Source organism: Rana temporaria, chromosome 12 (genome assembly GCF_905171775.1).
Source record: "Rana temporaria chromosome 12, aRanTem1.1, whole genome shotgun sequence".
Taxonomy (NCBI): domain Eukaryota; kingdom Metazoa; phylum Chordata; class Amphibia; order Anura; family Ranidae; genus Rana; species Rana temporaria.
Genome location: NC_053500.1, coordinates 95,956,479 through 95,984,112, shown reverse-complemented (window position 1 = coordinate 95,984,112; position 27,634 = coordinate 95,956,479). Strand labels below are relative to the sequence as shown.

General features: G+C 44.0%; 1 protein-coding gene across 3 annotated transcripts in view; it reads left to right on the top strand.

Moving 5' to 3' along the window:
• PTGES3L (prostaglandin E synthase 3 like) overlaps positions 1-27,634 on the top strand; it is a 318,513-nt gene that overhangs the window by 177,079 nt on the left and 113,800 nt on the right. For all 3 annotated transcript variants that reach the window (XM_040329758.1, XM_040329759.1, XM_040329760.1), the window contains exon 6: positions 13,960-14,022. In XM_040329758.1, the coding sequence (XP_040185692.1) occupies positions 13,960-14,022 (63 nt within the window). The remainder of the gene's footprint in view (positions 1-13,959; positions 14,023-27,634) is intronic.

The following is a 27,634-nucleotide window of genomic DNA, read 5'->3' as shown; positions in this document are numbered from 1 at the left end:
TGAAGGGGTTAACCTGAAGGGGGCGCTGAAGGGGTTAAGTGTGTCCTAGGGAGTGTTTGTAACGCTTAGGGGGCATGGCTTGCCGTGACACGTCACTGATAGTTATTCCCGATGACGGGGAACACATTCAGTGACAGTGTCACCTAGGCAGAACAGGGAGATGTTGACTCGGGTCACAGAGCTGAAGAATGGGGAGATGTTAGTGTAAACACACTAACATCTCCCTGTTCTTCAGCTCTTTGACCCGATCGCTGGACACCAGCGGCGATCAGGTTGCAATCGCGCCACCACGCGGCTCACAAATTAAAGGGGACGTACCTGTACGCCCATTTGCGCAGCCATGCCATTCTGTTGGTGTACATCAAGGATCCTCAAACTACGGCCCTCCAGCTGTTGTTGAACTATGTAGAATAATTACATTAATTTGGCTTTTTAAACCAAGATCTCTAGTTTGCTGGCTGAGTTCCTCTTTAACGTTGGAGTATTACTCGGCTTGGCATAAGATCTTGAGTTAGGCTTGAATGTCAAGTTTTTGACGCAGCTGTTCTCCAGTGTCCAAGGTTTGACATGAGGTCAGCGGGTCAGCAGGTTCACAGATAAGAATGCACACAGAGTTCATGTGTCATAGAGCTGAACAAAAATACAGTGGGGTAGATTCAGGTAGGACTTACGCCGATGTATCTCGAGATACGCAGCGTAAGTGTAAATGTGCCCCGTCGTATCTATGCGCCGTACCCACAGAACTAGATACGCCTGAAAATAGGCTTCTCCCGACCGACGTAACTTTTCTCCGCCGGCATAACGTAGGCGCATATTTACGCCGAACGTATCTGGCGCACCCATTGATTTCGTATGCAAATATGCAAATGAGGGAGATGCATCGATTCACGAACATACGCGAGTCCGGCGCAGGCTACGCGCGGTGCACATAAGTTGTACGCCCGGCCTAAACTTACCCCTCATAAAGCAGGGGTAACTTTGCACCAGACTTGCACAAGTCAGCTAGAGAGTAGCTTCAGCAGCATCGTTACGGACGAGCTGAGCAACCACACTTGCAGGACAACACATGGCAGCCGTGGTCCTAGCACTACTAATGGGCCCACCGCCACGTAGGAGGGCATGGGAGAGGATATACCGCATGCGCATGAACATCTTTGGAATGAGAGAGTGGGTAACCGCTCAAAGAGAACCAGGTAATCTGATTCCTGTACATCTTTGGCATGGGTGATTTGGAGGTGTATCGCATCTTCAGATTCAGCCCTGCTGCCATCCTGGAATTAGCCACAACCCTGCATGATGACATCACCAGCAAGACACATCACTCACATGCAGTGCAGCCACTGGTCAAGGTACTGGCAACACTCCATTTCCTTGCCAGTGGATCTTTTCAGCGTACAAGTGGAGTCGTGGCTGGGATGTCACAATCCACCATGAGCAGATGTGTGCACCAGGTTGTCCCCGCAATCCTCAGACCCATGTCCCACCACTTCATCAAACCCACCCATGAGCACCTGCGGCAGAAGGCAATGGCGGATTTTTTCAGAATTGCCGGATTCCCACGCACCGTGGGGGCCATTGATTGCACCCATGTGGCACTACGACCCACCCGTGACACAGAGCACATATTCCGCAATGTAAGCATTGGCATTCCATCAACGTACAGGTGATAGCCGATGCCCAATGCCTCATATGGCACGTCCGTGCCAAACACCCCCGGGTCCAGCCACGACAGCTACATATACCGTCAAAGCAACATCCCAACATAATTTGAACAGAACGTGTACGGGAACAGCTGGCTGATTGGTGAGTGAGATGGGAGTCAGGCATGACTGTCCAACCCCATGATGCAGATATCACAAGGGTGTCACGGAACCATGAACCAGACGTACAACAAGAGATAAGTGAAAATAAGAAGGCTTTATTGAAAATCAAGCTGTAAAGCAAAAGTCCAAACGGATGGTTAAAACAGAGTCTTGCGAAGCCAGAGGTCAGGAACCAGAAGGGTAGTCAGACGAAGCCAGGATCAGGAACCAGAAGGGAAGTCAGACGAAGCCAGGATCAGGAACCAGCAGGGAAGTCAGACGAAGCCAGGATCGGAACCAGAAGCAGCAGCAGTCTTAGAAGCATGTGAACACAGGAGGACCAAGCAAGGAACTGAAGCCACAGAGCTCCTATATATGTGAGCCAGGCATCCAGCTCCTCCCAGTGGGAAGGAGGAGCCGCAGGGTGGGAGGCTACAAGAGTCCCAGAAACCAAGATGGCCGCCAGCACATGTCAAACGAAGGAGACAGGAGAGAGGTAAGACCATGACAGTACCTCCCCCTCAAGGGCCCCTCCTCCGCGGTGCAAAAAACGGTTTCTGAGGGAAACGTGCGTGGAAGGCTCGGAGCAAGGCAGGAGCATGGACATCTGCGGAGGGAACCCAGGAACGCTCCTCTGGACCGTAACCACGCCAGTGGACCAAAAACTTGCACCCGACCGCGGACCAGGCGTGAGTCCAGGATATTGCTCACCTCATACTCCTCATGATTGCCCACTTGGACCGGACGAGGCCGAGGAACCGAGGAAGTGAAGCGATTGCACACCAGTGGCTTCAACAGGGAGACATGAAACACGTTGGAGATCCGCATGCCAGGAGGAAGCGCAAGGGCATAGGCTACCGGGTTTACCCTGCGAAGCACTCGGAAGGGACCAACAAAGCGAGGAGCCAGCTTGGGAGTGGGCACTCGAAGGTTGAGGTTGCGAGTGGACAACCATACACGGTCTCCGACCTGGTAGGAAGGAGCAGGCGCTCGTCTGCGATCAGCCTGGAGTTTCTGGCGCTGCGCAGAGACCTCAAGGGACTTCTGGATCTGTACCCAAGAGGCGCGTAGGACGGAAAGGTGATCCTCCACAGCCGGAATATCCTGGGGAGAGAATGCCTCCGGTAACACGGCAGGTTGGAACCCATAATTGGCCATGAAGGGAGACGTCCCAGAGGAAGAGTTCACCGCCGTGTTCCTGGCAAACTCCATCACGTACTCCTCCATGGCCTCATTCTCCGCAACCGACAGTGGATAGACCCTGCCGCGAGGAGGAACGGCACCAGGTTGTAACTCTATGGCACAATCGTATGGGCGGTGCGGAGGTAGGGCAACTGCGCGCACCTTATCGAATACATCCCGGTACTCCTCGTATTCAGGAGGCAACAGAGAGTCCGAGGAAGTACACAGCAACTTGACAGGCCCATGGATGCAACTAGCCCCACACTGTGGTGACCATGAGAGGATCTCGGCCGATCTCCAGTCAAAAGTCGGATTATGCTTCTGGAGCCAGGGGTAGCCCAAGACCACCGAGTAGTGTGGAGACGAAATAACCTGGAAGCAGACTGACTCTCTGTGAACGGCACCAATGGCTATCCCCACTGGAAGGGTCTCATGAGTCACGTGTGACGGCTGGAGGGGTCTGCCGTCTATCGCCTCTAGAGCCAGCGGGGAACCTCGAGCCTGCAGAGGAATGGAATTGGCGGCAGCGAACTCACTATCAATGAAAAAAACCACCAGCACCAGAGTCCACCAACGCCTGGGTCGTCACCGAGCCCCCGACCCAGGAGAGGACAACAGTGATCAGTGGTTTATCAACACGGGAAACCGGGGACGAGGAGACTCCACCCAAGATCTGCCCCCGACAGGATCTCAGGTGCGAGCGTTTCCCGGACGGTTCGGACATGCCAACCGAAAATGCCCACCGAGACCACAGTACGTGCATCGGCCCTCGCGTCTCCGGAGTACCCTCTCCCCCTCGGACAGGCGAGCAAACCCCAGCTGCATGGGTTCACCCCCAGACAAGTCAACCCCAGGAGGCGTGGGAGGAGAGGGAGGCACGGGTGGGACAGCAAACGTAGGCGCCAAACTGTTAGGAGGCCTCCGCAGGCTCTCCTTAAAGGAAGGTCTCTCCCTGAGTCTGGTGTCAATCAAAATCAGGAAAGAAATAAGAGCCTCGAGCTCCACTGGTAGGTCCTTAGCTGCAACCTCATCCTTCAAGGCATCCGAGAGACCATGAGAGAAAGCAGCGACCAGAGCCTCATTATTCCAGCCCACCTCTGCTGCCAGGGTACGAAACTCAATGGCGTATTCGGCTACGGATCGTGAACCCTGTCTGACGGACATAAGGACGCTTCGCAGCAGAGGCGGCGCGAGCCGGCACATCGAATACCTTCCGAAGAGAAGCAACAAAACCGGAAAACTCGGCAACCACCGGATTGTTGTTCTCCCATAAAGGGCTGGCCCAGGCCAAGGCCTTGTCCGAGAGCAGCGAGATCAAGAAGCCCACCTTTGATCTCTCAGTGAGAAAGGCATGTGGCAGCAACTCGAAATAAATGCCCACTTGGTTAAGGAAACCTCGGCACTGAGTTGGCTCTCCCCCAAATCGCTGTGGAAGGGGGGCAGAACCGGTCATACCCCGAAACACTGCAGGCGCAACAACAGGTGTCGGGGTAGACTCTGGCGCAACAACCGGAGCGGCAGTAGGAGCGGGCCCAGGAGCGACAACCGACCCATCGGCAACGGAGAGCGAAATGAGCCGTGCGTTCAAGCAGGGTTTGCAACGCCACGGCGAACTGGACCCAACAGGTAATCCTGCTGATCAAGTCTGGCAACCAGCGTGGGTAGCGAGGATGGCCCTGTACTGTCAAAATTCATGGCTTGGTCCTAATGTCACGGAACCATGAACCAGACGTACAACAAGAGATAAGTGAAAATAAGAAGGCTTTATTGAAAATCAAGCTGTAAAGCAAAAGTCCAAACGGATGGTTAAAACAGAGTCTTGCGAAGCCAGAGGTCAGGAACCAGAAGGGTAGTCAGACGAAGCCAGGATCAGGAACCAGAAGGGAAGTCAGACGAAGCCAGGATCAGGAACCAGCAGGGAAGTCAGACGAAGCCAGGATCGGAACCAGAAGCAGCAGCAGTCTTAGAAGCATGTGAACACAGGAGGACCAAGCAAGGAACTGAAGCCACAGAGCTCCTATATATGTGAGCCAGGCATCCAGCTCCTCCCAGTGGGAAGGAGGAGCCGCAGGGTGGGAGGCTACAAGAGTCCCAGAAACCAAGATGGCCGCCAGCACATGTCAAACGAAGGAGACAGGAGAGAGGTAAGACCATGACAAAGGGGCACATGCACGACTAACATCCTCCTGTCTTTTCCCTTCCAGGTGATGCGGCATATGCACTTGGGCCCCATCTCATGACTCCATTCCGGGATCCAGAAACCAGAGGAGAGAGAAAATACAATAATGCACACATACGTACCCGTGCAGTGGTGGAACGCACATTTGGCCTCCTGAAGTCCCGTTTCCGATGCCTGGATAAGTCCGGGGGGACCCTGTTGTATTCCCCAAACTTCGTGTGCCAGATCATCGGTGCATGTTGTGTGCTGCACAACTACGCCATGAGAAAGGGCCTGGAGATTGACATACGTGATGACCTGTCCCCCGAGCCACACAGCCCCCCCTAACCGAGGCTACCCCGTCTCCTGAGGGAACAGCAGTCAGGAGATGCCTCGTGGTAGGCATCTTTGCACGTTAAATGCACACATTCATCATGGCACAAGGAGAATGCACGCATGCACACCACTGTGGTCCCTAGCTCACACACACCACAACCACATCACATTGGATTAGCCCAAGTCCACCATGCAGGACTTGGGAGCAGCAACGCCACGCCAAGGCTCCAATTATGTCGCTGACCATTCATACCACATTCACACGGCTGTGGGGATAAATTCTCCCCAACGAGCCAGGGTGACACCCCTTTGCTGGCAGGAGTGTCACCCTCACATTCACACACCAGTCACACTGTAGCCTGCACTACTGATCGTGTGCAGTATTAAAAAAAAAAAACGCTCCTCACCGGAGCTGAAATAAAAATAAACCAGTTAATTGCCCCGTCGTGGGCTCTGCCTGGTGCCACGTCTTTGGTTCCTCACTTGCCTGGGGGCAACTTCAGGTGGGGGTGGGGCATCATCAGGAGACTCCTCCTCAAGACTGGCACTCCTGGCAGGTTCTGGCTGCCTGCCCTCCAACGCCACCGCTATGCGGGTAAGCACCGTATTGGTCTCTGCTTGCATACGCAGCTGGTGGGTGGTGGCCTGATGGTGCTGCCGCCTCATGTGTCTCGCCTCCGCCGTATTGGCCTTTACAGCCACTGTGAGGCTCTTGACCTCAGTCACCAGGCGGGAGGTCATGGCCTGCAGCTCCCCAACACATGTGGCAACTGCTGCAGAATTGGCACTGATATCCTGCAGACAGTCTGGTATCTGTGCCGAGGAGGCCAGGCTGTCTGCGAGACGCTTAATGTCCCGGGCAACAGCACCCACATGCTGGGTCTGGCGGGCCTGATCCCTCGCAAGGGTTTCATGAATGGCCTCAGAAACACCCCTGTTTTTTTTGGTGGCCTTCCTGGGGGCAGGAGAGGCTTGGGGCCGTGCATATGGGGAGGCACGTGAGGAGCTTCCTCTGATGGAGGAGGAGGGTTGTGAGGGTTCACTGATGGGGGAGGAGGGTTGTGAGGGTCCCCTGATGGGGGAGGAGGGTTGTGAGGGTCCCCTGATGGGGGAGGAGGGTTGGGAGGGTCCCCTGATGGGGGAGGAGGGTTGGGAGGGTTCAGGGATGGTGGGATTTCTGGGCGTATTTATAGGCTTGGTGTATCCCAGGAAGTTGGGCCGACGTAGTTGTGAGCATGCGCACAGGGGAGCGATCATATGTCCACTTCACTGTGCATGCTCCGTTCAGGATACGCCGGGCGTATTTCACTACTCCACGTTCCGACCATCATTTGCATAAGGTCACACCCACTTACACTTGCGCCGACTAAATTAAGTTACGCTGGCGCAACGTTAGGAGCAAGTGCATTGTGAATACTGTACTTGCCTCTCTAATTTACGTTCGCGTATCGCAAATGAGATGCGCTACGCCGATATAAAGATGTGCCAATCTACCTGAATCTACCCCTATGTCGTCACATGCTTTAAAACTATTATCACAGATAATCCATAACTTAGCTACTTATTTGATATTGTTGTTTAATTTTTTAGGGTTTGTGTGAAGTGATATATATATATATTTGTAGCACTAACCCCCGAAGGAGCTGCTGGTTTAATTTGGGCCTGCACTCTACCAATAAACCCCACTAACTTGGCTCAATCCCCTTGGCACAGCTGTGATGCAATGTAAGACAATACAAAATACCTGTATTATAACCCCAGGATCCACTGACTGCACTTGGAGTGAGAAAAACAGTACGCCACAACAACTGGATACTTAACCAGAGATATATTTTACTGTGAAATATGCAAAGAAGTGATTACAGTAATTGTGCTGTCATCCCAACGTAAGACGACAGCACAATTGATTTAAACATAAGCTATTTGAAAACATATATACATATATAAGTATACATAAACATTTTATACCTGGGAGCTCCACCTACTTTATTAGCTATGCGTGAGATCTCACTTAAAGTACTTGGTCTTGGATCTTCTTTTTTCGCTAGCTAAAGTGATTTGTAATCCACAGTTTTGATGAGTCAAATTGAAGTGAAAATGCTCCTGGTGTAACTGCAACAACTATTTTTAAAATCGCTTGAAACGTCAAATTAGATAGGCCTCAAGCCTTCTCAGTTTCAGTTCCTCTGCTCCTCTGTGGAACTATAAATCCCAGTGAGGCCTGTATATGAGTCTAACTGCGTGTAAACTTAGCAAACTGTGGGTCGTGACCCGCTCACCCACTGGATCGGAGCTCCGGGTAGTAACTTTTGTTCAGGGTCCTGTGACTGCAACTTGCTTCTCCGTCGGCTCTGTTCAGCTCCGCTGGATGGATCCGGTTCTCCGATGCTCGGATGAGTGTCTCTCGGTCTCGGCAATCCGGCCACTGTCCTCTAGCTCTCCGAGCTCAGCCTTCGCTCCCCAGCAGCTCGGCATCAGCATCCAGAAGGCTTTGTTTACACTCCTGTCTCCCCTCGTCTCCAAGGCAACCAAAATCCTCAACAAAATATCTCTCTGCATTACCATTATTTGGGTCTCTCCTCGTCTCCAAGGCAACCAAAATACTAAACAAAACATCTCTCTGCATTAAAAGTATTTGGTCACTAGATGGCTCCAAATACTTAAACATAGCAATGTCCATAGACGTTGTATTAAAGTATGCAAACACACATCAATATACAAGAATGTCAGCGCTACACACTCCCCCTACTTTATCTCTTTGGTCCTCCAAAGAGGTTCAAATTGCTAACTCTATTCTGCATTTTAGCCTCTATATGGTCATACAATACAGACAGAGGAGCTTCCCACCAATTGTCATATGATGGGGAGCTATCCTGTGCACTCACAGCTGATACTATTGTGTCTGGTACAGATGTGCCAAGGGGTGAGTTGGGGTTGTCCCTTACTGAATCAAAAGTAGAGGGACCAGACAGTTCAAGGTTTCGTTTGCTGACAACCTGAGATGCTTCAGAGCATTCGCCCAATGTATCATAAGTCAGTCTGCGTGGTGGGCGAATGTCTCTCTTTGCTCTTTGTACTTTCAGGGTATCCATTCCTTTTTGACAAATGTCGTCATCCCTCCTCTCAGTGACTAAAAATGGAGAGTAAATAAGAGGACTGGGCTCTTCTGCAAGATGAGTTTCCGGCACAAATTCTGGGGCCTCTGCCCTGAGAGTTCCGTTATTATCCTCCTCTACTTCTGAAGAGATATCAGCATCTGTTTCTGAAGTTTTTCCGGAGGCCACAGCCAACTCATCTCTACTTCCTCATCTTCATCTGTAGAGGGTGCAAGCTGAGATCTGGTTATTGGCCTACACACATCGGTGGATGTGGATGGGAATTCCTCCTCTGTGCTTATCCTGACTGCCTCAGTGAGAGGTAAAAGGTGATTCCGATGCCAGGTTTTTATTGGCCCAGTGTTTCCTTCTGGCTTGATTTCATACACTGGGAGCCCTGGAAGCTTCCTACACACAACATAAGGCTGTGATCTCCAACGATCAGCCAACTTATGCTTGCCTGGGATGCCTAGATTCCTCAGCAAAACCCGGTCACCTGGTTGAAGATCCTGAACTCTTACTTTCAGGTCAAGAATACAAGAATGTCAGCGCTACATATTCAATTATGAGTTGATTATGCATTTGTAAGTTTTGGTACAGAACTTTTGAATCCTAAAGAATAAATCTATTGTAAGAATTTGGCATTTAACAGAAGGTCAACACTATGGGCCAGATTCACATAGAATTGCCCAGGCGCAGAGTATCGGAGATGCGCTACGCCGCCGTATCTTCCCTGGCTCTAAGTCGAATCCAGGAAGATTTTGCGCCATAAGTTACGGCGGCGTAGTGTATCTCTCGTCGCGTATTTCAAATTGGGCGGGTAGGGGGCGTGATTCATTTAAATGAAGCGCGTCCCTGCGCCAATTGAAATGTGCATGCTCCGTTTCGAAATTTCCCACCGTGCTTTGCGCGAAATGACGTCGCAACAACGTCATTTTTAGAACTTCAACGTGACTTGCGTCCATCCCTATTCACGGACGACTTGCGCAAAAAAAATAATTCTAATTTCGACGCGGGAACGACGGCCATACTTTAACATGGCAAGTCTATCTATACGCCGCAAAATAGCAGCTTTAACTATACGCCGGGAAAAGCCAACTAGCGACGATGTAATTGAATGCGACGGCCGCGCGTACCTTCGTGGATCGACGGAAAAAGCTAATTGGCATACCCGACGCGGAAAATGACGCAAACTCCACCCAGCGGGCGCCGAAGTATTGCACCTACGATCCAAAGGCGTACAAAACTGTACGCCTGTCGGATCGAAGCCAGAAGCCGTCGTATCTTGGTTTGAGAATTTCGTGGGAAATTTGAAAGTACGCCGGTGTATCAGTAGATACGCCGGCGTACTTGCTCTGTGAATCTGGCCCTATATATTTTTTTTTTATAGGAAATTGTTATATGTTGTTGTCAATCAAAGCAGCCTGAAAGATAGGTCAGCTTTTGGCAAGGTGAACCAGACAAATATGGGGATAAGTTATAATCTCTATTTTGGAGTTTAACCATGTCAGGACAATGGGTGGAGCTATGTAATTTAACTATAGATTGAAGCCACTTAAGACCCGGACCAAAATGCATGTAAAAGACCAGGCCCCTTTTTGCGATTCGGCACTGCGTCGATTTAACTGACAATTGCGTGGTCGTGCAACATGGCTCCCAAACAAAATTGGCGTCCTTTTTTCCCCCACAAATAGAGCTTTCTTTTGGTTGTATTTGATCACCTATGCGGTTTTTATTTTTTGAGCTATAAACAAAAATAGAGCGACAATTTTGAAAAAAATTCAATATTTTTAACTTTTTGCTATAATAAATATACCCCAAAAATATATAAAAAATGTTTTTTTTTCCTCAGTTTAGGCCGATACGTATTCTTCTACCTATTTTTGGTAAAAAAAATCGCAATAAGCATTTATCGGTTGGTTTGCGCAAAATTTATAGCGTTTACAAAATAGGGGATAGTTTTATTGCATTTTTATAAAAAAAACATTTTTTTACTACTAATGGCGGCGATCAGCTATTTTTTTTCGTGACTGCGACATTATGGCGGACACTTCGGACAATTTTGACACATTTTTGGGACCATTGTCATTTTCACAGCAAAAAATGCATTTAAAATGCATTGTTTATTGTGAAAATGACAGTTGCAGTTTGGGAGTTAGCCACAGGGGGCGCTGATGGAGTTATGTGTGACCTGAAGTGGGTTTACAACTGTAGGGGGGTGTGGCTGTAGGTGTGACGTCATCGATTGTGTCCCCCTAAAAAAGGGATGACTCGGTCGATGCTGCGACCACAGTAAAGAACGGGGAAGCCGTGTTTACACGGCCTCCCCGTTCTTCAGCTCCGGGGACCGATCGCGGAACTCCAGCGGCGATCGGGTCCCTGAGTCCCGCGCTCCCGGAGCTTCGAACCGGGTCACGGGAGCACGCCCGCCACCCATGGCTGGGTACTAGTACAGGACATACCTGTACGTGGATGTGCCCAGCCGTGCCATTCTGCCAACGTATATGTGCAGGAGGCGGTCATTAAGTGGTTAAGCATCTATGCAAGAAAGGGTGTTACCTTTGTATTTAGCTGACAAGAGAATAGGATAAAATAGTTTCAACTGGCATAGAGAGTGACACAAACACCACACACACAATCACAAACCCTACACATTATTTCTACACATACATTCAGAAGGAAAACACATTCACCAAGAAAGACACTTTGTTTACTCTAGGCCTATACACAAGCCTACCTCAGCTGTTCTAGCAGACACCTCTCTCACAACAGAAGAAGCTGAGTCTTTTTCCTGTACTTTTCTTTTAAGCTTTTTATTACTAATATCTTTCGTTTTACTACATCAAGCTGTAAGAAGATTTGAACGTTGTATGTATTTTCAAGTTGATGCCAAGTGAGCTACAAATAAAACTCACACTTTGAGTAAGCCTGGCTATTTGAACTTTTGAACGAAACGTCCTGAGAAAAGCCATCTACATAAAACGTGTGAAAAATCTCGCTTTTACAAACTACACATCCCATGAGGCATTGTAACACACTGATATTCACAGACAAGACAAGGCATGATGGGAATTGTAGTTCCTGAACAACTGGGGGGCCATAGTTTGAAGACCCATGGTGTACATCTTTGTGCGCTGGTCGGCAAATGGTTAAGATACAGAACCCCCTAGACCAATAGGAATCCATTGGGGTTTAGAGGGGGCAGGCTAGAAAATCTGAATACAGAAGCCAAGAAAAGTGATGGCAGAAAAAGACTGAGTAGTCCATTGAGTCTGCCCATTTTGTTTTATGTTTTTTGTTTTTGTTAACTTTTTTGTCTGAGTATAGATCTATGTTTGTCCTAAGCATATATGAAGCCATATAGTGTTGACTGTCTCACTATATGCTGGAAGTTTATTCCAAGCATCAAGTACCTTTTCAGAAAATAATACTTTCTAAAATTATTTTTGCATTTTCCCCCAGTTAATTTACGGTCATGTCCCTGTGTTCTTGATTTTGGTTTCTTATTGAAAATAAACTGCCCTCCTGAACCTTATTCACCCTCTTGATGTATTTAAAGGTTTCAATCATGTCTCCCTTTCCTCCAGACTGTACATATTAAGTTCCTGAAGTCGCTCTCTTTATGTTTTATTCCCCAGACCGTTTACCATTTTTGTTACCTTTCTCTTGGCTCGTTCTATTTTATCAATATCTTTCTGTAAGTGAGGTCTCCAAAACTGGTCACCGTATTCTAAATGGAAAAAAAATTCTATTGGCTTTTCCCACTGCCTGGTCACACTGTTTGCTCATTTTGCAATTATCTTAAATAAGTACCCCCAAGTCCTTTTCCTCTGTAGTGCAGACCAGCACTGTACCCCCAATGTTGTACTCTCTCAATGGATTATTTTTCCCTAGGTGCATTATTTTACATTTAGAAACATTGAACTGCAGTTTCCATTGCTTTGACCAATCTCAAGCAATGCCAAATCATGTTCCATATTAGACACCTCCAGGCAGGGCAGGACTTAGGGTGGTGGGGGCCCCTGGGCTTGAGTGTTGAAGGGGCCCCCTGGAGCCGAGAATTGGAGGGGATCGAAGTTGTTGAGCGGGGGGGGGGAATCAAAGTTGTTGAGCGGGGGGGGTTTTGCAGTTGTTGAGCGGGGGGAGTGCCTCTCGCCTGTGCCAACAGCCGGGCCACAGACTGTCATTTGCCCGGCTTTCGGCAGTGCAGGGAAATTAACCCTTTTGCGGGACTGCGGGAAGAAGCTGTCTGTGTGGGAAAGTCCCGCAGAATCCGTGCGTGTTAGGTATGCGCAGGGCTGCCATCAGGAATTTTGGGGCCCCTTACACAGCTTAAGGCATGGGCCCCCTGGAGCAGAGAACCGCCTGAAATTGAAAAGTGGGGGGGGGGGGGGCCTGCCGAAATTGAGAAGCGGGGGGGGGGCCTTTACAAAAAATAGAAGAAATAAAGAAAAAAAAAAGGGGGTATATTAAAAAAGGAGGGTAGCCATCCGGGGCCCTGGGGACCTCTGGGCCCTTCCTTTTAAAAAAAAGAAAAAATTAACCTCTGGGCCCTTTAATAAAAAAATAAAAAAAAAATAAACATTTATAAAAAATACATAAAAAAAGGGGGACCTCTGGGCCTTTTAATAAAAAATATAAACAAAAATAAAGAAATAAACATTTATTTAAAAAAAAAGGGGGGGGGGTTGCCACATGGGGCCCTGGGGACCTCTGAGCCCTTTAATAAAAAAATATATATATAAAAAAATGTAAATTTTTTTTATAAAAAAAAAAAAAAAGTGGGTTGCCATCCGGGGGCCCTGGAGACCCCTGGGCCCTTTAATAATAATAATAATAATAATAATAAAAATATATATATATATATATATATATATATATATATATATATATATATATATAACATTTTTTTTTATACAAAATAAATAAAAAAAGGGGGGGTTGCCGTCCAGGGCCCTGGGGACCTCCGGACCCCTAAAAAAAAAAAAATTCTTTTTTTTTTTTTTTTTAAAGGGGGGCCCCCTATTGGGCGGGGCCCATGGGCTTGAGCCCAGTCAAGCCCAATGGTAAGTCTGGCCCTGCCTCCAGGGATATCAACCCTATTACACACCTTTGTATCAGCAAAAAGGCATACATTGCCATACAAACCTTTAGTTATATCACTTACGTGTGTGTGTATATATATTATATGTGTGTGTGTGTGTATATATAGTGTGTGTATGTATGTATGTATGTATGTATATGTATATATATATATATATATATGTGTGTGTGTGTGTGTGTGTGTGTGTGTGTGTGTGTGTGTGTGTGTGTATATATATATAATTATATTTAGTTAAGTTAATAAAAAAAAAAATCTTCTAATAATAAATGCTTCCTTTTACAGCTGATCAACAGCGTCAAAGACAATGGTGCACCTCCAAGTATGGATGATCTGGATGATTTAGATGTAAGTATATAGTACAACTAGAGAAACAAATTAAAACAAACAAAGCCGCTCCTTTCTGTAATTCTTAAAGCGGAACTTCACTCCAAAAATAGAGTTTTGTTTCTTTCAAACCCCCCTTCCACCCCACACACACACACACACTCGAACATGTATTGTTGTTTTTGTAGTTACCTCCATAGGAGCCATTGATTTTAACTGGTTCTTCCCAAGATAGTGCAGATGCTACCATTCACACAGGCAACAGTCCATTCACTCTGGCTCCATTAAACAGTCTAGGGGATGTCTTTTTAAAATGTATTGCTTGTAGAACTTGAAACAGGACAGGGTTTAGTGTAGTATAGGACACTCCAAAAATGTTGACTTGTAACAGGTGAAACTTCTTTGATCAGTCTTTAAAGGGGTTGTAAACAAAAACATTTTTTGGGCTGAAATGACTGTTTACAGGGTATAGAGACATAATCGTTAACTGATTCCTTTTAAAAACTATTAAAAATAGATAAAAAAACAATCATATAATGTACCTGTAGTTTCTAGTTTCGTTTTTGCATGTTGTTTCATGCCTCTCTGCCTTACAGAGCATACAGAGCCATAGAGCAGTGATGGTTTGGAAAACTAAACTAGAAACTAGACACACAGTAATCACACCTCCTTGAAGTTAGTGACCACAGAGAGAAAGCTCCCAGCACTGTGGTCATCAGGAAACAGACAACCAGGAAGTGTGGAGATCAGAGAAGAATTACAGCAACTTGAGAGCAAAAACAAACAATGAGGACATGAAAACAGCACTGCATTAGAGTAAAGGAAGCTATTAAGATAAAAAAAAATTCCTTTACAAACCCTTTAAGCCAGAAACAAATGGTAAGACCAGAACTGAGACCCTGTAAGAGTTCTCAAACTGAGAACTACCACTGCTTCTACAAAAGTAGAACAGCATACAGTCACTAGGATCCTGAGCTCAGGACTCGCAATATTCCAGGGCAGTTACACACTTTACAGCCTCCACCAGGCACTCTTCATTGATTTCTCAAGACCATGGGGGTTATTTACGAAAGGCAAATCAACTTTACACTACAAGTGCAAAGTGCACTTAAAATTGCCTTGAAAGTGCACTTGCTGTAAATCTGAGGGGTAGATCTGAAGTGAGGGGAAGCTCTGCTGATTTTATTATCCAATCATGTGCAAGCTAAAATGCTGTTTTTTCTTTTCCTTGCACACCCCCCTCAGATCTATAGCAACTGCACTTCCAAGTGCACTTTCAGTGCAATTCCTAGTGCACTTGTAGTTTGCAGTGCAAAGTGGATTTGCCTTTTAGTAAATAACCCCCCATATCCGTGGGTAAAACTGCTTAGTTAGCTCCAAAAGTAATTGGTAATAGCCCCCCCCCCCCAGCTCTGCTATATCTGGGACCTTGATGAATAGCAGCAGACTCCAGGAGGACTGCCTCAAAGGGGTAGCAGCCCCTGAGGCTGGTGATTTCTCCAGCAGGACAAGAACCCAGCTATTCCAGAGCCCAGACTATTTGTTTCTCCTAGCCACCAACTAAGCACACCTCCATAGGGATTGGCTGCAGCACAATAAATATTCATGTGAATAAATAAAGTAAGGTGCTGTTCCTATTTGGACTTCTATCGAGATGGTACCAAACGCTTGCCCTATTACATAAATTGAATCCATCCCTGTTCAATCGCTGCTGGCGCTGTCTTCAGGAAGTAGGTACAATACTATGTGTATGATGGGATTGCCCCCTGCTTCAACCCTTTATGCCCTGTACACACGATCTGGCTTTTGCCTGGCCAAATCACATCGGAAATCCAACGGAATTCCATCGGAGTAAAATAGAACATGTTACATAGTTACATAGTTAGTCAGGTTGAAAAAAGACACAAGTCCATCCAGTTCAACCACAAAAAAAAAAAAAATTAATAAACAAACAAAATATAAAACACAATGCAATCCCATACACCCAACATCATACCCACAGTTGATCCAGAGGAAGGCAAAAAACCCTAGCAGAGCATGATCCAATTTGCTGCAGCAGGGGGAAAAATTCCTTCCTGATCCCCCGAGAGGCAATCGGAGTTACCCTGGATCAACTATACCTATAAATGTTAGTACTCAGTTATATTCTGTACATTTAGGAAATAATCCATGCCTTTCTTAAAGCAGTCTACTGCTATATGTTCTATATCTAAACTCTGACGGAATTCCTCAGAATATCTGATGAAAAAACTCAGATTGGGCTACACACGATCGGAATATCCGATGAAAAAAGTCAGTCTGACTTTTTTCATCGGAAATTCTGATCTTGTGTACAAGGTATAAGGCCAAAGTACATTCAATGATTTCCTGAGTAATGACCTACACACTAGTGACTACTAGTGTGTACTACTAGGCAATACTTACTACATCATACCTCATTCCCCTCCTTAAAGGGGTTGTAAAGGTTAATTTTTATATTTTCTAAATAGGTTTCTTTAAGCTAGTGCATTGTTGGTTCACTTACCTTTTCCTTCAATTTCCCTTCTAAATGTTTTCTTTCTTTGTCTGAATTTCTCACTTCCTGTTCCTCCTCAGTAAGGTGTTCAGTAAGCTGTTCTAAATGACTTTCCACCACTCGGATGCTCAGAAAAAATTAGGAGACTGGTGCGCTCGTTCTGGTAAAACTAGAGTTCGTAATGGGAGATAGCACATTCGTTATGCTGCAAATTATTGCATAGTTTAATGCAGAATAATGTTATTTATTTGCTGCTAATATTCACAGAGTTCTGACCAACTTGTTTTTTTCTTTTAAAGCCAGATCTTAAAATTGCATGTATTTATTTATTTATTTTGGTGATTTGAATCAAGATCTATTTTTTTTTGTGGGCTTTTAATATTTTCTTGTGATCTCCATTTTTATTTTATGGTCAAGTTACCACAACAACATGTATTATCTTGTATTTTGTTACCTCAAGGAGGTTGGTTGGTGTCCCTTAATTTGACATTGTATTTATGAAATGTACCTGCCTACTCACAAACAAACTGTCCCTTTTTTAATAAAAACACATAGGAAAGTATTTAAAGTAAATCAATTATTCATTTATTCTGGTAACAAAATAAAGAGGAAGGGCAACGATGGAGAAATTGGTAGAATTTCAGCAGCCTTTGGACCCCAAGGCTAACATAAAGTGTGTTTAAAAAATTAACTTGAGGAGTCCATATAATTGGGAGCACAATCTGGTCCCCAAATCACAGAAATCAGGAACAGCAGCTGAAGACCTAAATGTCCCCAGTCTGTGGTACTACAACAGACTGCGTCTTCTGTCCGACCAGACTAAAGCCAGGAAATAATTTTCTAAACTTCCCTCCACTCCTCCCTGCAGCGTTCCCTCCACGCCTCCCTGCATGTCTCCTTGCAGGCTGTGGTTCTGGTGGTGGACTTGTGGCAGCAGCAGGAAGAGGAGGAGGAGAAGGATGGGCGAGATCACATAAATGGGTGGTCTCTGACAGCTGGCCCCTCACCACCTTCTGAAGGGCCATATTAAAAAAACCCTCACAGAGGATAAGCTGGCCCTCCTCCACTTGCTGTAGCCTAGAGGCTAGATAACAGCCATAGGCCTCTTCAGGGTTGGTGGGGGCTCTCATGATCTCGCTAGCTTCCCTTTATGAGTCTCAGGGATTCCTCCTTCACCTGACTCACCTTCCTGGGCCTTTTTGATCTTACACGGAGGGCAGGCACCTGTGACTGGGCACTGGGCCTGGGCATCTGCTGGCTGCCACTCACCCCTGCCTCCTCCTGACTGCCACACTCCAGAGCCTCCTCCTGGCTGACCTCATCCTGTGTATGAAAAAGGCACATAGTTTTAGTTTTTGGTTCATCAATCACACACAATTTTCAGCTCATGACTCTTGCAAATTGAATGTTATTAAATAGAAAATAATCTCATTCTGACCCCAGCAGTTTCCTGTCCCAATCATTTCTGGCCACTACTGTCTATTAATATGTAAATAACTTCTTGCTTAAAAGAACACTAAAGGCAAATTTTTTTTTTAAATAACAAACAGGTTATACTTACCTCCACTGTGCAGCTCGTTTTGCACAGAGTGTCCCCGAATCCTGTCTTCTGGGGTCCCTCGGTGGCTGTCTCGGCTCCTCCTTGCAAAAGCTTTGCCTCGCATGGTGGAAAGATTTTCCGCCTCTGGGATCATTGTCTGCATAAATTCCACCAATTTATCCACTGTTGCCCTCCTTGCGTCGCGGTTATGGTATAAATCGTTAAATGGAAGGACAGGTGGGACTTTAAATGATGTAGCCAAGGAGAGAGCACGTCAAAGTGTGTCTGGTAGATAGTACATAGTAAACAAGAACCATACAAGTAGCATAATAGCACAGTAAATAGCAAATATGTAAAATATAACATTTATTGCACATATACTGTATTAATAACATAGTAATGACATAACATGATATCGTGTGGGCTCATTGCCACCAAGAACCACACAAGTAGCATGCTACCACAATAGTTACAGTACATATTATACATTGTATGCATAATAATAACATATAGTTGACATGGCCTAAGCATAAGGTTCATATTGTAAATAAAAGTAAAAACCAGACGTGTCACTCCATCTTAAAGGGAAAATGTAGAATTGGGATTCATTGGTGGACTCCAATGGTCCCAATAATGATAATAATGGTACAATAGTAGTCTAGATGGTAATAGGAGAGCACAAAAGTAAGCTCAAGGAGAAAAAACATGACGGACTTAGTCTGGTGGGTATTGCATAATTGTTGTGAATCACATATGTTAGCGCCACTCATCAGGAGCAGAGGGAGGTAACAAAAGTCTAAAAAGAACATTGTATGAGGTTAGAGAATAATTAAAACATTGTTATAATATGTCCATCTAGAGAAACAGATGGAATATAGGTATATATATATATATATATATATATATATATATATATATATATATAATCTCCGATCATACCTGCAGAACACAAGAGATCTGGATGCAGGCATGGAGGACCGGAGGTCGGCTAGGGGGTCATCAACCCAGGGAGTTGAGGCGGCACACCCCAAGGCAGAGGATGGAAATTGGAACAGCCAAAACAAGTACTCCCGAACAGTAGATTCCCATGTGAGAGCTGTATCATTGTGGACGTCTGTAAAATAATTAGACAAGTGAGCAAAAAATGGTGTATGGAGTGATCTGTAAAGTGAGATGACTTAGGTGAAAGTGACGAAGTTGGTAACAAAGACCAAAGAAGGTAAGTGTGATAAAATCCTTATATCAGGGGTAGACTGAGTGATAAGGTGGTAAGGCGCCAACGGCCGAGCAGACAGAGACCACAGTCTCTGATCATCTCATGTACTATGCCCGCAGTCTCTGATCATCTCCTGTACTATGCCTGCAGTCTCTGATCATCTTCTGTACCACATCTGCAGTCTCTGATCATCTCCTTTAGTATTTTGGGGGGAGAGCCATGCACACTTGCGCTGCAATCGTGATGCATCGCGGAATCGAATCGATTTGAATCGTGGACTTGGTAATCGCAAGATGCGCAGCCCTAATATATACCTATATTCCATCTCTGTTTATCTAGATGGACATATTATAACCATTTTGTAATTATTCTCTAACATCGTACAATATTCTTTTTAGACTTTTGTTACCTCTCTCTGCTCCTGATGAGTGGCGCTAGCCACGAAATGCGTAGAGCTACTAGATGTTCGTCCTACCCAGATTACAATTTCTACCTACACTAGGCATACTGGAGTATACCAATGAACCACAAGTCTACAAATATTAATTTTATTTGGAGATACATGCCTATTGGTCTGGTTCCAATGTTGTTCATAATATGAACTCACATGTTACCATGCTATGCTACTATTATGTTATCAAATGGTTTGTAAGCTATCATATATTTGATTACTGGCTATGCATTGAATTACTATGTAACATATGTGGTTCACAACAATTATGCAATACCCACCAGACTTAGTCTGTCGTGTTTTTTCTCCTTGAGCTTACTTTTGTGCTCTCCTATTACCATCTAGACTACTATTGTACCATTATTTCCATTATTAGGACCATTGGAGTCCACCAATGAATCCCAATTCTAAATTTTCCCTTTAAGATGGAGTGATACGTCAGTGAGTCTGGTTTTTACTTTTATTTACAATATGAACCTTATGTCGCTAAGCCATGTCAACTATATGTTATCATTATGCATACAATGTATCATATGTACTGTAACTATTGTGCTAGCATGCTTCTTGTGTGGTTCTTGGTGGCAATGAGCCCAAACAATATCATGTTATGTCATTACTATGTTATTAATATATGTGCAATAAATTTTATATTTTACGTATTTGCTATTTACTGTGCTATTATGCTACTTTATATGGTTCTTGTTTACTATGTACTACCTACCAGACACACTTTGACATGCTCTCTCCTTGGCTGCATGATTCATTTAAAGTCTCACCTGTCCTTCCCTTTCCCAATTCAACAGGGATGGAGGATACTGTCCATTTACGTGCATAGCCTCATATAAAGTCCCATTTAGTTTAACCTAGGCTCCAGCAACTATCATGGTATAAATCGTGTTTTAGCTCCCATAAATTGTACATGTCAGTGAAAGCTGACATGATTACAGGGCCCTTAAAGTGCTGCATATTTGCTGCAAGACAAAAACACTAGGTCAGCCTAAACTGTCCTAATCTTATCCCAATATAGGCTTCAATCATAAAGCAGTATAGGCCACTGATGTCCCAAATTAAAATGTTACCCTTGTTTAGTACGTTCGTAGCTTCCGGTCCTCCTTCCTCTGCACACAGAACGTAGGTACGACACATGCGTGTTGGCATTATATACACTGTACATGCGTAAAAAAGTGCGCCTGCGTCGCCCGCCACGGACGTTCTTTCTAGTATATTCCCCGCCCCATCTCTTTTGCGCGCAGTGGGAGATGACATGGCGGAGAGGCAGCAGGTGGCTGTTATTTTAAGTAACGACGAAGAAAGCCCGGAGCTGGAAACCTCCTGGATCCAGGAGAAGATACAAAGTCAGTAATCTGTCCTTTGCAGAAATGGCAGAGATGGTGTACATCTTGCGTGGTAGAGATTATGATGGGAAAGATGGTCCGTACAAGAACCCTATTCTCAGAAAGGCCAAAATAATGAGCAAAGTGGTGAGGAGTCTGTTCCAGAAATTTGGTGTCTGGAGATCCAAAGAGCAGCTAAGAAAAAGGTGGTCTGTCCTGAAGCTGAGGGAGCCAGAGCAGTACAGGAGTATTAAAAAAAATGCTGGCAAAAAGTAAGTATTTCTCCTGTGTTATTAATAATTAGATTATTATACTTGCATGTTGCTCCATGTGCTTTTATTGACTGGTTGGACATTTTAAAATGGCAACTTTCAGGTTAGTGGCCAAAGTGTAATCGTTCGTAGTAAACATTGTTCGTCCACAAAATACGATGTTTAGCTCAGATACAGGTAAACCACATTTGGTCATGCCTATTTGTTTTAAAACAACGTTTAAGAACATTGTTGTCTAGATGTGTTTGTAACTTGAATGTGAAATGCAAACTTGATTCAGTGTAAGGGAGAGGACACTCAGCAGCTGGTTACACATCTGGACTCAGGAGCACTAGTGTGGGACACCAGAACAACCTTTTTAGGGTGTCCCACACAGGTGCTCCGATACATTCTTGGGGTGTCCATGTGTGAAACTTGGCCAGAAAAGGTAAGTATTCCATCTTTGGAAAACTCATAAATCATGTGTTCAGCTTGGAACTCTGCCAAAACAGACAATTGTACCCCACTTCCAAGCAATGTTTCATATTACTATTTCTGCCCTCAAATATCTGTGTGCTTTAAGTATACCTTTTTGTTTCATTCTCATAGGGGAGTGAAGACTCGGAGGACACCACTCTGAGGAGCCTAGGAACCCCACACCTCAGAGAGAACCCCAACTTTAGAGAACCCAACTTCAGGATGTGGAGGAAGGAGAGGTGTAGGAAGTGTCTGCAATTGGCACCACAACAGGTCAGTGTGTGTCACCATAGATTCAGGGAATAGATGCATGCATGCATATTTATAAGACATGTTTTTTTTACTTTTTGTTTTTAGGTGATGTGCTGCTTGTTAAAGAACATTCTCCTCCTTTCTCAAATGGTAGCTCTCAAATCCTAATCCAGGACATCATGGTTATGAGTCGTGACATAGACATTATAAGGCACAAACTCAATTGTTTTGACCAACAAATTAAGAACATGATTGATTTGTTGGAGAGAGTCTAAAGATCTTCGTATAATTGCACCATTTTACACTTTTTTGGTGGACTAATTTCCCAAATTTTTGTGTGATTTAACAAGCCAAATTTTGAAGATGCACACAGTGTGTCAACATATGCTATCTCCCATCAGGGGAAATCAATGTACATGTTTTGTGGGTGCAACCCCTTCCTCGCAACTCAAGTGGGTGAGAGGAAGGGGTTTCACCCCCAAAACACATCCATTGATCCCCCATGATGGGAGATGGCACATGTTGACATTTTGATGCACAAATTGTGTTAATCTTCAAAATTTGCCTTGTTCAGGGGTGACATCACTCCATCTCATGAAGGCAACAGCAACACATAAACACTATATAATGTCTGATATTGCCTTCAGTTTTTCAAAGGTTGAACTTTGTAAGTTCCATAGTTTTATATGTTTTATTTTTTGAAATGCATGTTTATGCAAAACCAAAAAAAAAAAAATAGTTTTTAAAGTTTAAAAAAAAAATGGTTTTAATTTTCTCCTAAAATGTATAACACATGTGCACAGAGTAAAAATAGTTTGATAATCAACAATGTGTGGCTTCTTCTTTCTTGTGTTTAAATTATTTTTATTGTTTTCACATAAAATAGAAAAACTTTACATACTTTCTTTAAAGACATTTTTTTTAAATCACCAATCATTATAAAATTCACAAGTTCTTCATACATATAACATTGACATATACAAACTACATATTACAACATTACAAAAAACATTTGTGCGGGTACAAGGCTAGGTCCAACCTTACGATACTACCGCTATAGTGATGTCCTTTAAACTAGGGGTACATTCCCCTCTCCCCTCCCCCCCAGTGAGCCCCATAGGTCGCCGAAAAAGAAAAAAAAAAAGGGGGGAGGGAAGTGAAAAATTGAAAAAAAAAATAAAAATGTTTGGAAAAAATTGAAAAGGAGGAAGCAGGGACAAAGGGGTTTTTCCAAGTACTTCCATATAGTCTGTACCTGCTTCTCCCCCTGCACCCAACTCATTCCTTTATATACCCATGTGTCCAAAAATGTGTCACTTCATATTATGTGGGGAAGGAAAAAAAAAAAGGGGGGGGGGTGGAGAGAGAAAAATGATCCCTTTCTAGTTATCAGCCTGCAAACTTTCTTCTCTCCCCATAATCTTCAGATACAACTGAGACTGCTTAAAGTGTGTCCATTTCCCCCAGATTTCTTGGAATTTTATTTCTGCCTCTTCTTGATGGCTTATTAACTCCTCCATTACTCTTATTTTATCTACCTCACTAAGCCATTCTTTTATCCTTGGTGGATCCTTAATTCTCAATTTTTTCGGGATTAATGCTTTTGCTGCATTTAAAAGAAATGGGGTGAGGGATGCTCTATATTCTTTCCTCTGACCTTCCATAGCATGAAATAAGCATTTCCAGGGATCCAGTCCTATCTCTTTCCCTTCTATCTGTTTTATTAGGCCTAGTACCTCCCCCCAGTATGTTTGAACAAATCTACATTGCCACCAAATATGAGCATGATTTCCTTCTTCCCCACACTCCCTCCAACATAGGGACGATGTATCACTATTTATTTTATGCATCTTGGTGGGGACATAGTACCATTTAGTCAATAGTTTATAGTTCATTTCTTTCACCTTCATATCCTTTGAAGTGGAGTGTACATAGTCCATGACCCTCTTCTTCATCCTCTCTGGAACTTTTTGTTTTAGTTCAATCTCCCATTTTTCCAGAGGATGTGTTGACCCTTCCTCATTAGAGAATATCAGCAACCTATATATTTTAGAAATTGTCCCTTTTCCATTTATCCCTCCTTGATCTATCAGTCTCTCCCAGGGATTTAATCTTTCACCACTTCGCAACGACTTCGGAAGGGATTCAGTGAAATGTTGGAGCTGCATATATCTCCAGCTATCCCACTGTGATATTCCATATTTCTCTCGTAATTCTTCTAATTGGCATAGCCTATTCCCCTTTAGAACATCCCCTAACCTCAGTCTATCCGAATGTGTCCACTTTAGGTACAGTTTATTATTTTTCCCCGGTGGGAAATAATCATTTCCCATTAAGGGCATCAATGGGCTATTATATTGTCCTTTTGTATCCTTAATTACTTAATCCCATATCTTTAATGTTTCTATTGTAATTGAAGCAGATGCCTTAGGAAGATTTCTATGTTTTTTCGGTATCCAAATAATCTGACCTAGCTCCATTTTACTCATGTTGTCTTCTAGGGATACCCATTTCTTATGTGATGTATTATGAACCCAATCTATAACTCTTTTTATTACTGTTGCTTCATAATATTTTTGGGGGTCTGGAAGTGATACCCCCCATTTTCTCTTGATCTACTCATTGCTTTATATGAGATACGACTTCCTTTCCCCTTCCACACATTTTTGTATTAGACTTCTCAAGGTTCTGAAATATGCCCCGGGGATACAGACTGGCAGGCTCTGGAAGATATACAAAAATTTCGGAAGTGTCATCATTTTAATTACATTTATCCTTCCTAGCCATGACAGTCTGTATGCCCGGTATCACCTCAGATCTTGTTTGATTTTGTTCAATAGGGGAATATAATTATCTTGATATAATTCCGTTGTTGTTACTGATAAGTAGACTCCTAGATATTTCAGTCTCCTCTCTCTCCATATAAAGGGAAAAAGTGCTTTTAATTCTCTTTTATCTTTTAGGGGTGTGTCTATATTTAATATCTCTCATTTTAAAATAAATATGGGAAAAACAGAGACCTTTCCATATTCATCCATTTCTTCCATAACCTTTGGAAGTGATTGTCTAGGATTAGCTATGAATAACATAATATCATCTGCATAAGCAGCTATCTTATGTTCTTGCCCACCTACCTTGATGCCATGTATTTCTCGGTTCTTTCTTATGGAGGCTAAAAGGGGTTCTAAAGATAACACAAACAATAAAGGGGAAAGTGGGCATCCCTGACGAGTCCCATTATGTAGCTTAAATGTCTTTTACAGAGTCCCATTCACCTGGACTTGAGCCGTAGGATCTGAGTATAATGCCCCTATCCATCTCATCATTCGTGATTTCAGGCCAAATCCTTGCAGTGTTTGTAACATGTATTCCCAATTGACTCTGTCAAAGGCCTTTTCAGCATCTACAGATAGAAAAAGGGCCGGTTTCTTTCTTTTTTTTTGCTTCATGTATTAACAGGTTTACCCTTAATATATTGTCCCTTGTTTCCCTTCCAGGGACAAAACCTGCCTGGTCTGTCTCAATGCAGTCTGGCATATATAGTTTCAATCTTTCGGCCAAGATCCTAGCATAGATTTTTATGTCTTCATTAATCAGGGATATTGGTCTGAAGCTTGAACACAGCGTGGGGTCCTTGCCTTCTTTTGGTAATATTGTTATATGAGCTCCTAGTGCTTCTTTACGTATTTTCATCCCTTCTAGAAATGGAGTTCATATGACAATGGAAGTGTGGCGTTAATATTCCAAGAAATTTTTTATAGTACAGGGATGTATATCCATCCGGTCCTGGGCTTTTTCCATTTTTACTATTTTTAATTGCCTGCTGAATTTGCTCCTCCGATATCTCACATTCTAATTTATTTGACTCTTCTTCTGAAATAGCTAATAGTTTTATTTTCTTAAGATATTGTTCAACTTTCTCTTTCCTATTCTGTATTTCTTCTTTATCCTGACAGTCGCTTACTTTATATAGAGATTGATAGTACTCAAGGAAGTTTTGACTGATATCTCTCGTATGTTTCAGGTTCCCCTTTTTGTCTTTTATTTTTGCAATATAATTCCGGTTTCGTCTAGGTTTAATTGCTTCAGCCAGCAATCTCCCGGATTTATTACCGAACTCATATTGTTTTTTAGCTGATTTTAAAAAAACTCTTTTTGTCTCCTGTTCCAGCAAATTCTTCAATATCTCACGCTTTTTTGTTAGCTCCTCCATTATTTTACTGTCAATTGACTCTTTATGTGCCTGTTCCAGCTTCTGAATTTCCTGTAAAATCTGATTTTTTTTTTCTGCTGCCCATAGCTTCCTTCTTTTTGCCCCTTCCGCTATTAATCTCCCTCTCATAAATACTTTATGGGTTTCCCACAGTGTAGATGGTGCAATATTTTCTACATTATTTTCTTCAAAGATCAAATTTAAGTCCCTTTCCAGAGCATCACTTACACTATGATCATACAGGAGAGATTCATCCAATCTCCAAGATCTCTGCCTAACCGGAACATCTTCTAGATCTAATAGGGCCATCGCTGGGGCATGATCTGAGGGGGTTATGGACTTCACCTCCACCTTCGTTACCCCTTCCATGAGTTGGTGGTCTAAAAAAATATGATCAATTCTCGAATAAGTGGAGTGTGTCTGGGAGTAGTATGTAAAATCCCTTCCTTTAGGGTGAAGGATCCTCCAAATTTCTACTAATTGTTGATGATGTAATTTTCTTTTAATAGTCTTAAGAACCCTTCCTTCCGAGCGCAGGGAAAGGGGTTGAGTATCCAGGACTGGATCGAACACAAAATTAAGATCCCCTGCCACAATCACACCCCCCTCTCTGAACTTTTCCAGTTTGTTTAACACTTTTCCAAAAAAGAGACAGGGGTGCGCATTAGGGCAGTAGACGTTAACTAGAGTGTACATTCTATTAAACAAAGAACCCTTAACAAAAAGATACCTCCCTTCAGAGTCTGATTCCATGTCTTTTAATACAAAGGTGGTGTTCCTATCGAATCCTATTGCTATACCTTTAGATCTTTTATTAGGTGAATATGCATGAAACCATAATGGGAAGCATCTAGAATTTAATCCAACCCTAGAGGAAAACTTAAAATGAGTTTCCTGTAAAAAAACAATATTTGATGCCCAATTTTTCAATTCTTGCAATATTTGATGTCTCTTGGAGGGACTGTTTAACCCCCTTTATATCTTATTATATACCGACTTCTATAGGATGGACCATTCCGTGTACCCAGACAATAATAAACATAATTAAACAACACAAATAATCCCTCTCCCTTCCCCCCTCCCCCCATTGAAAAACAATGTTATGGTCAGCCAAGTTCGGGCCTGTTGCTAGCCCCCAGACCTGGCCAGACCTTCCTAGGGGGTCCCGTAGATGCCAGCCTGGCCCCTCGGACCCGAGGGCCCAGGCGGGCATCTCCAAATCCCCCCCCCCCCCCAGCAGATCTCTCTTGGTGACCCAGACTCTAAGACTCTACCTGTCCGCTACCCTTTTATTTGTTCTCCTCTCTATTTCCACTATACTTTGTTCCATGTCTGACTCCTAAGCTTTCCCCATTCTTGAGGTTTTTTTCCCCAGTTTTCTATA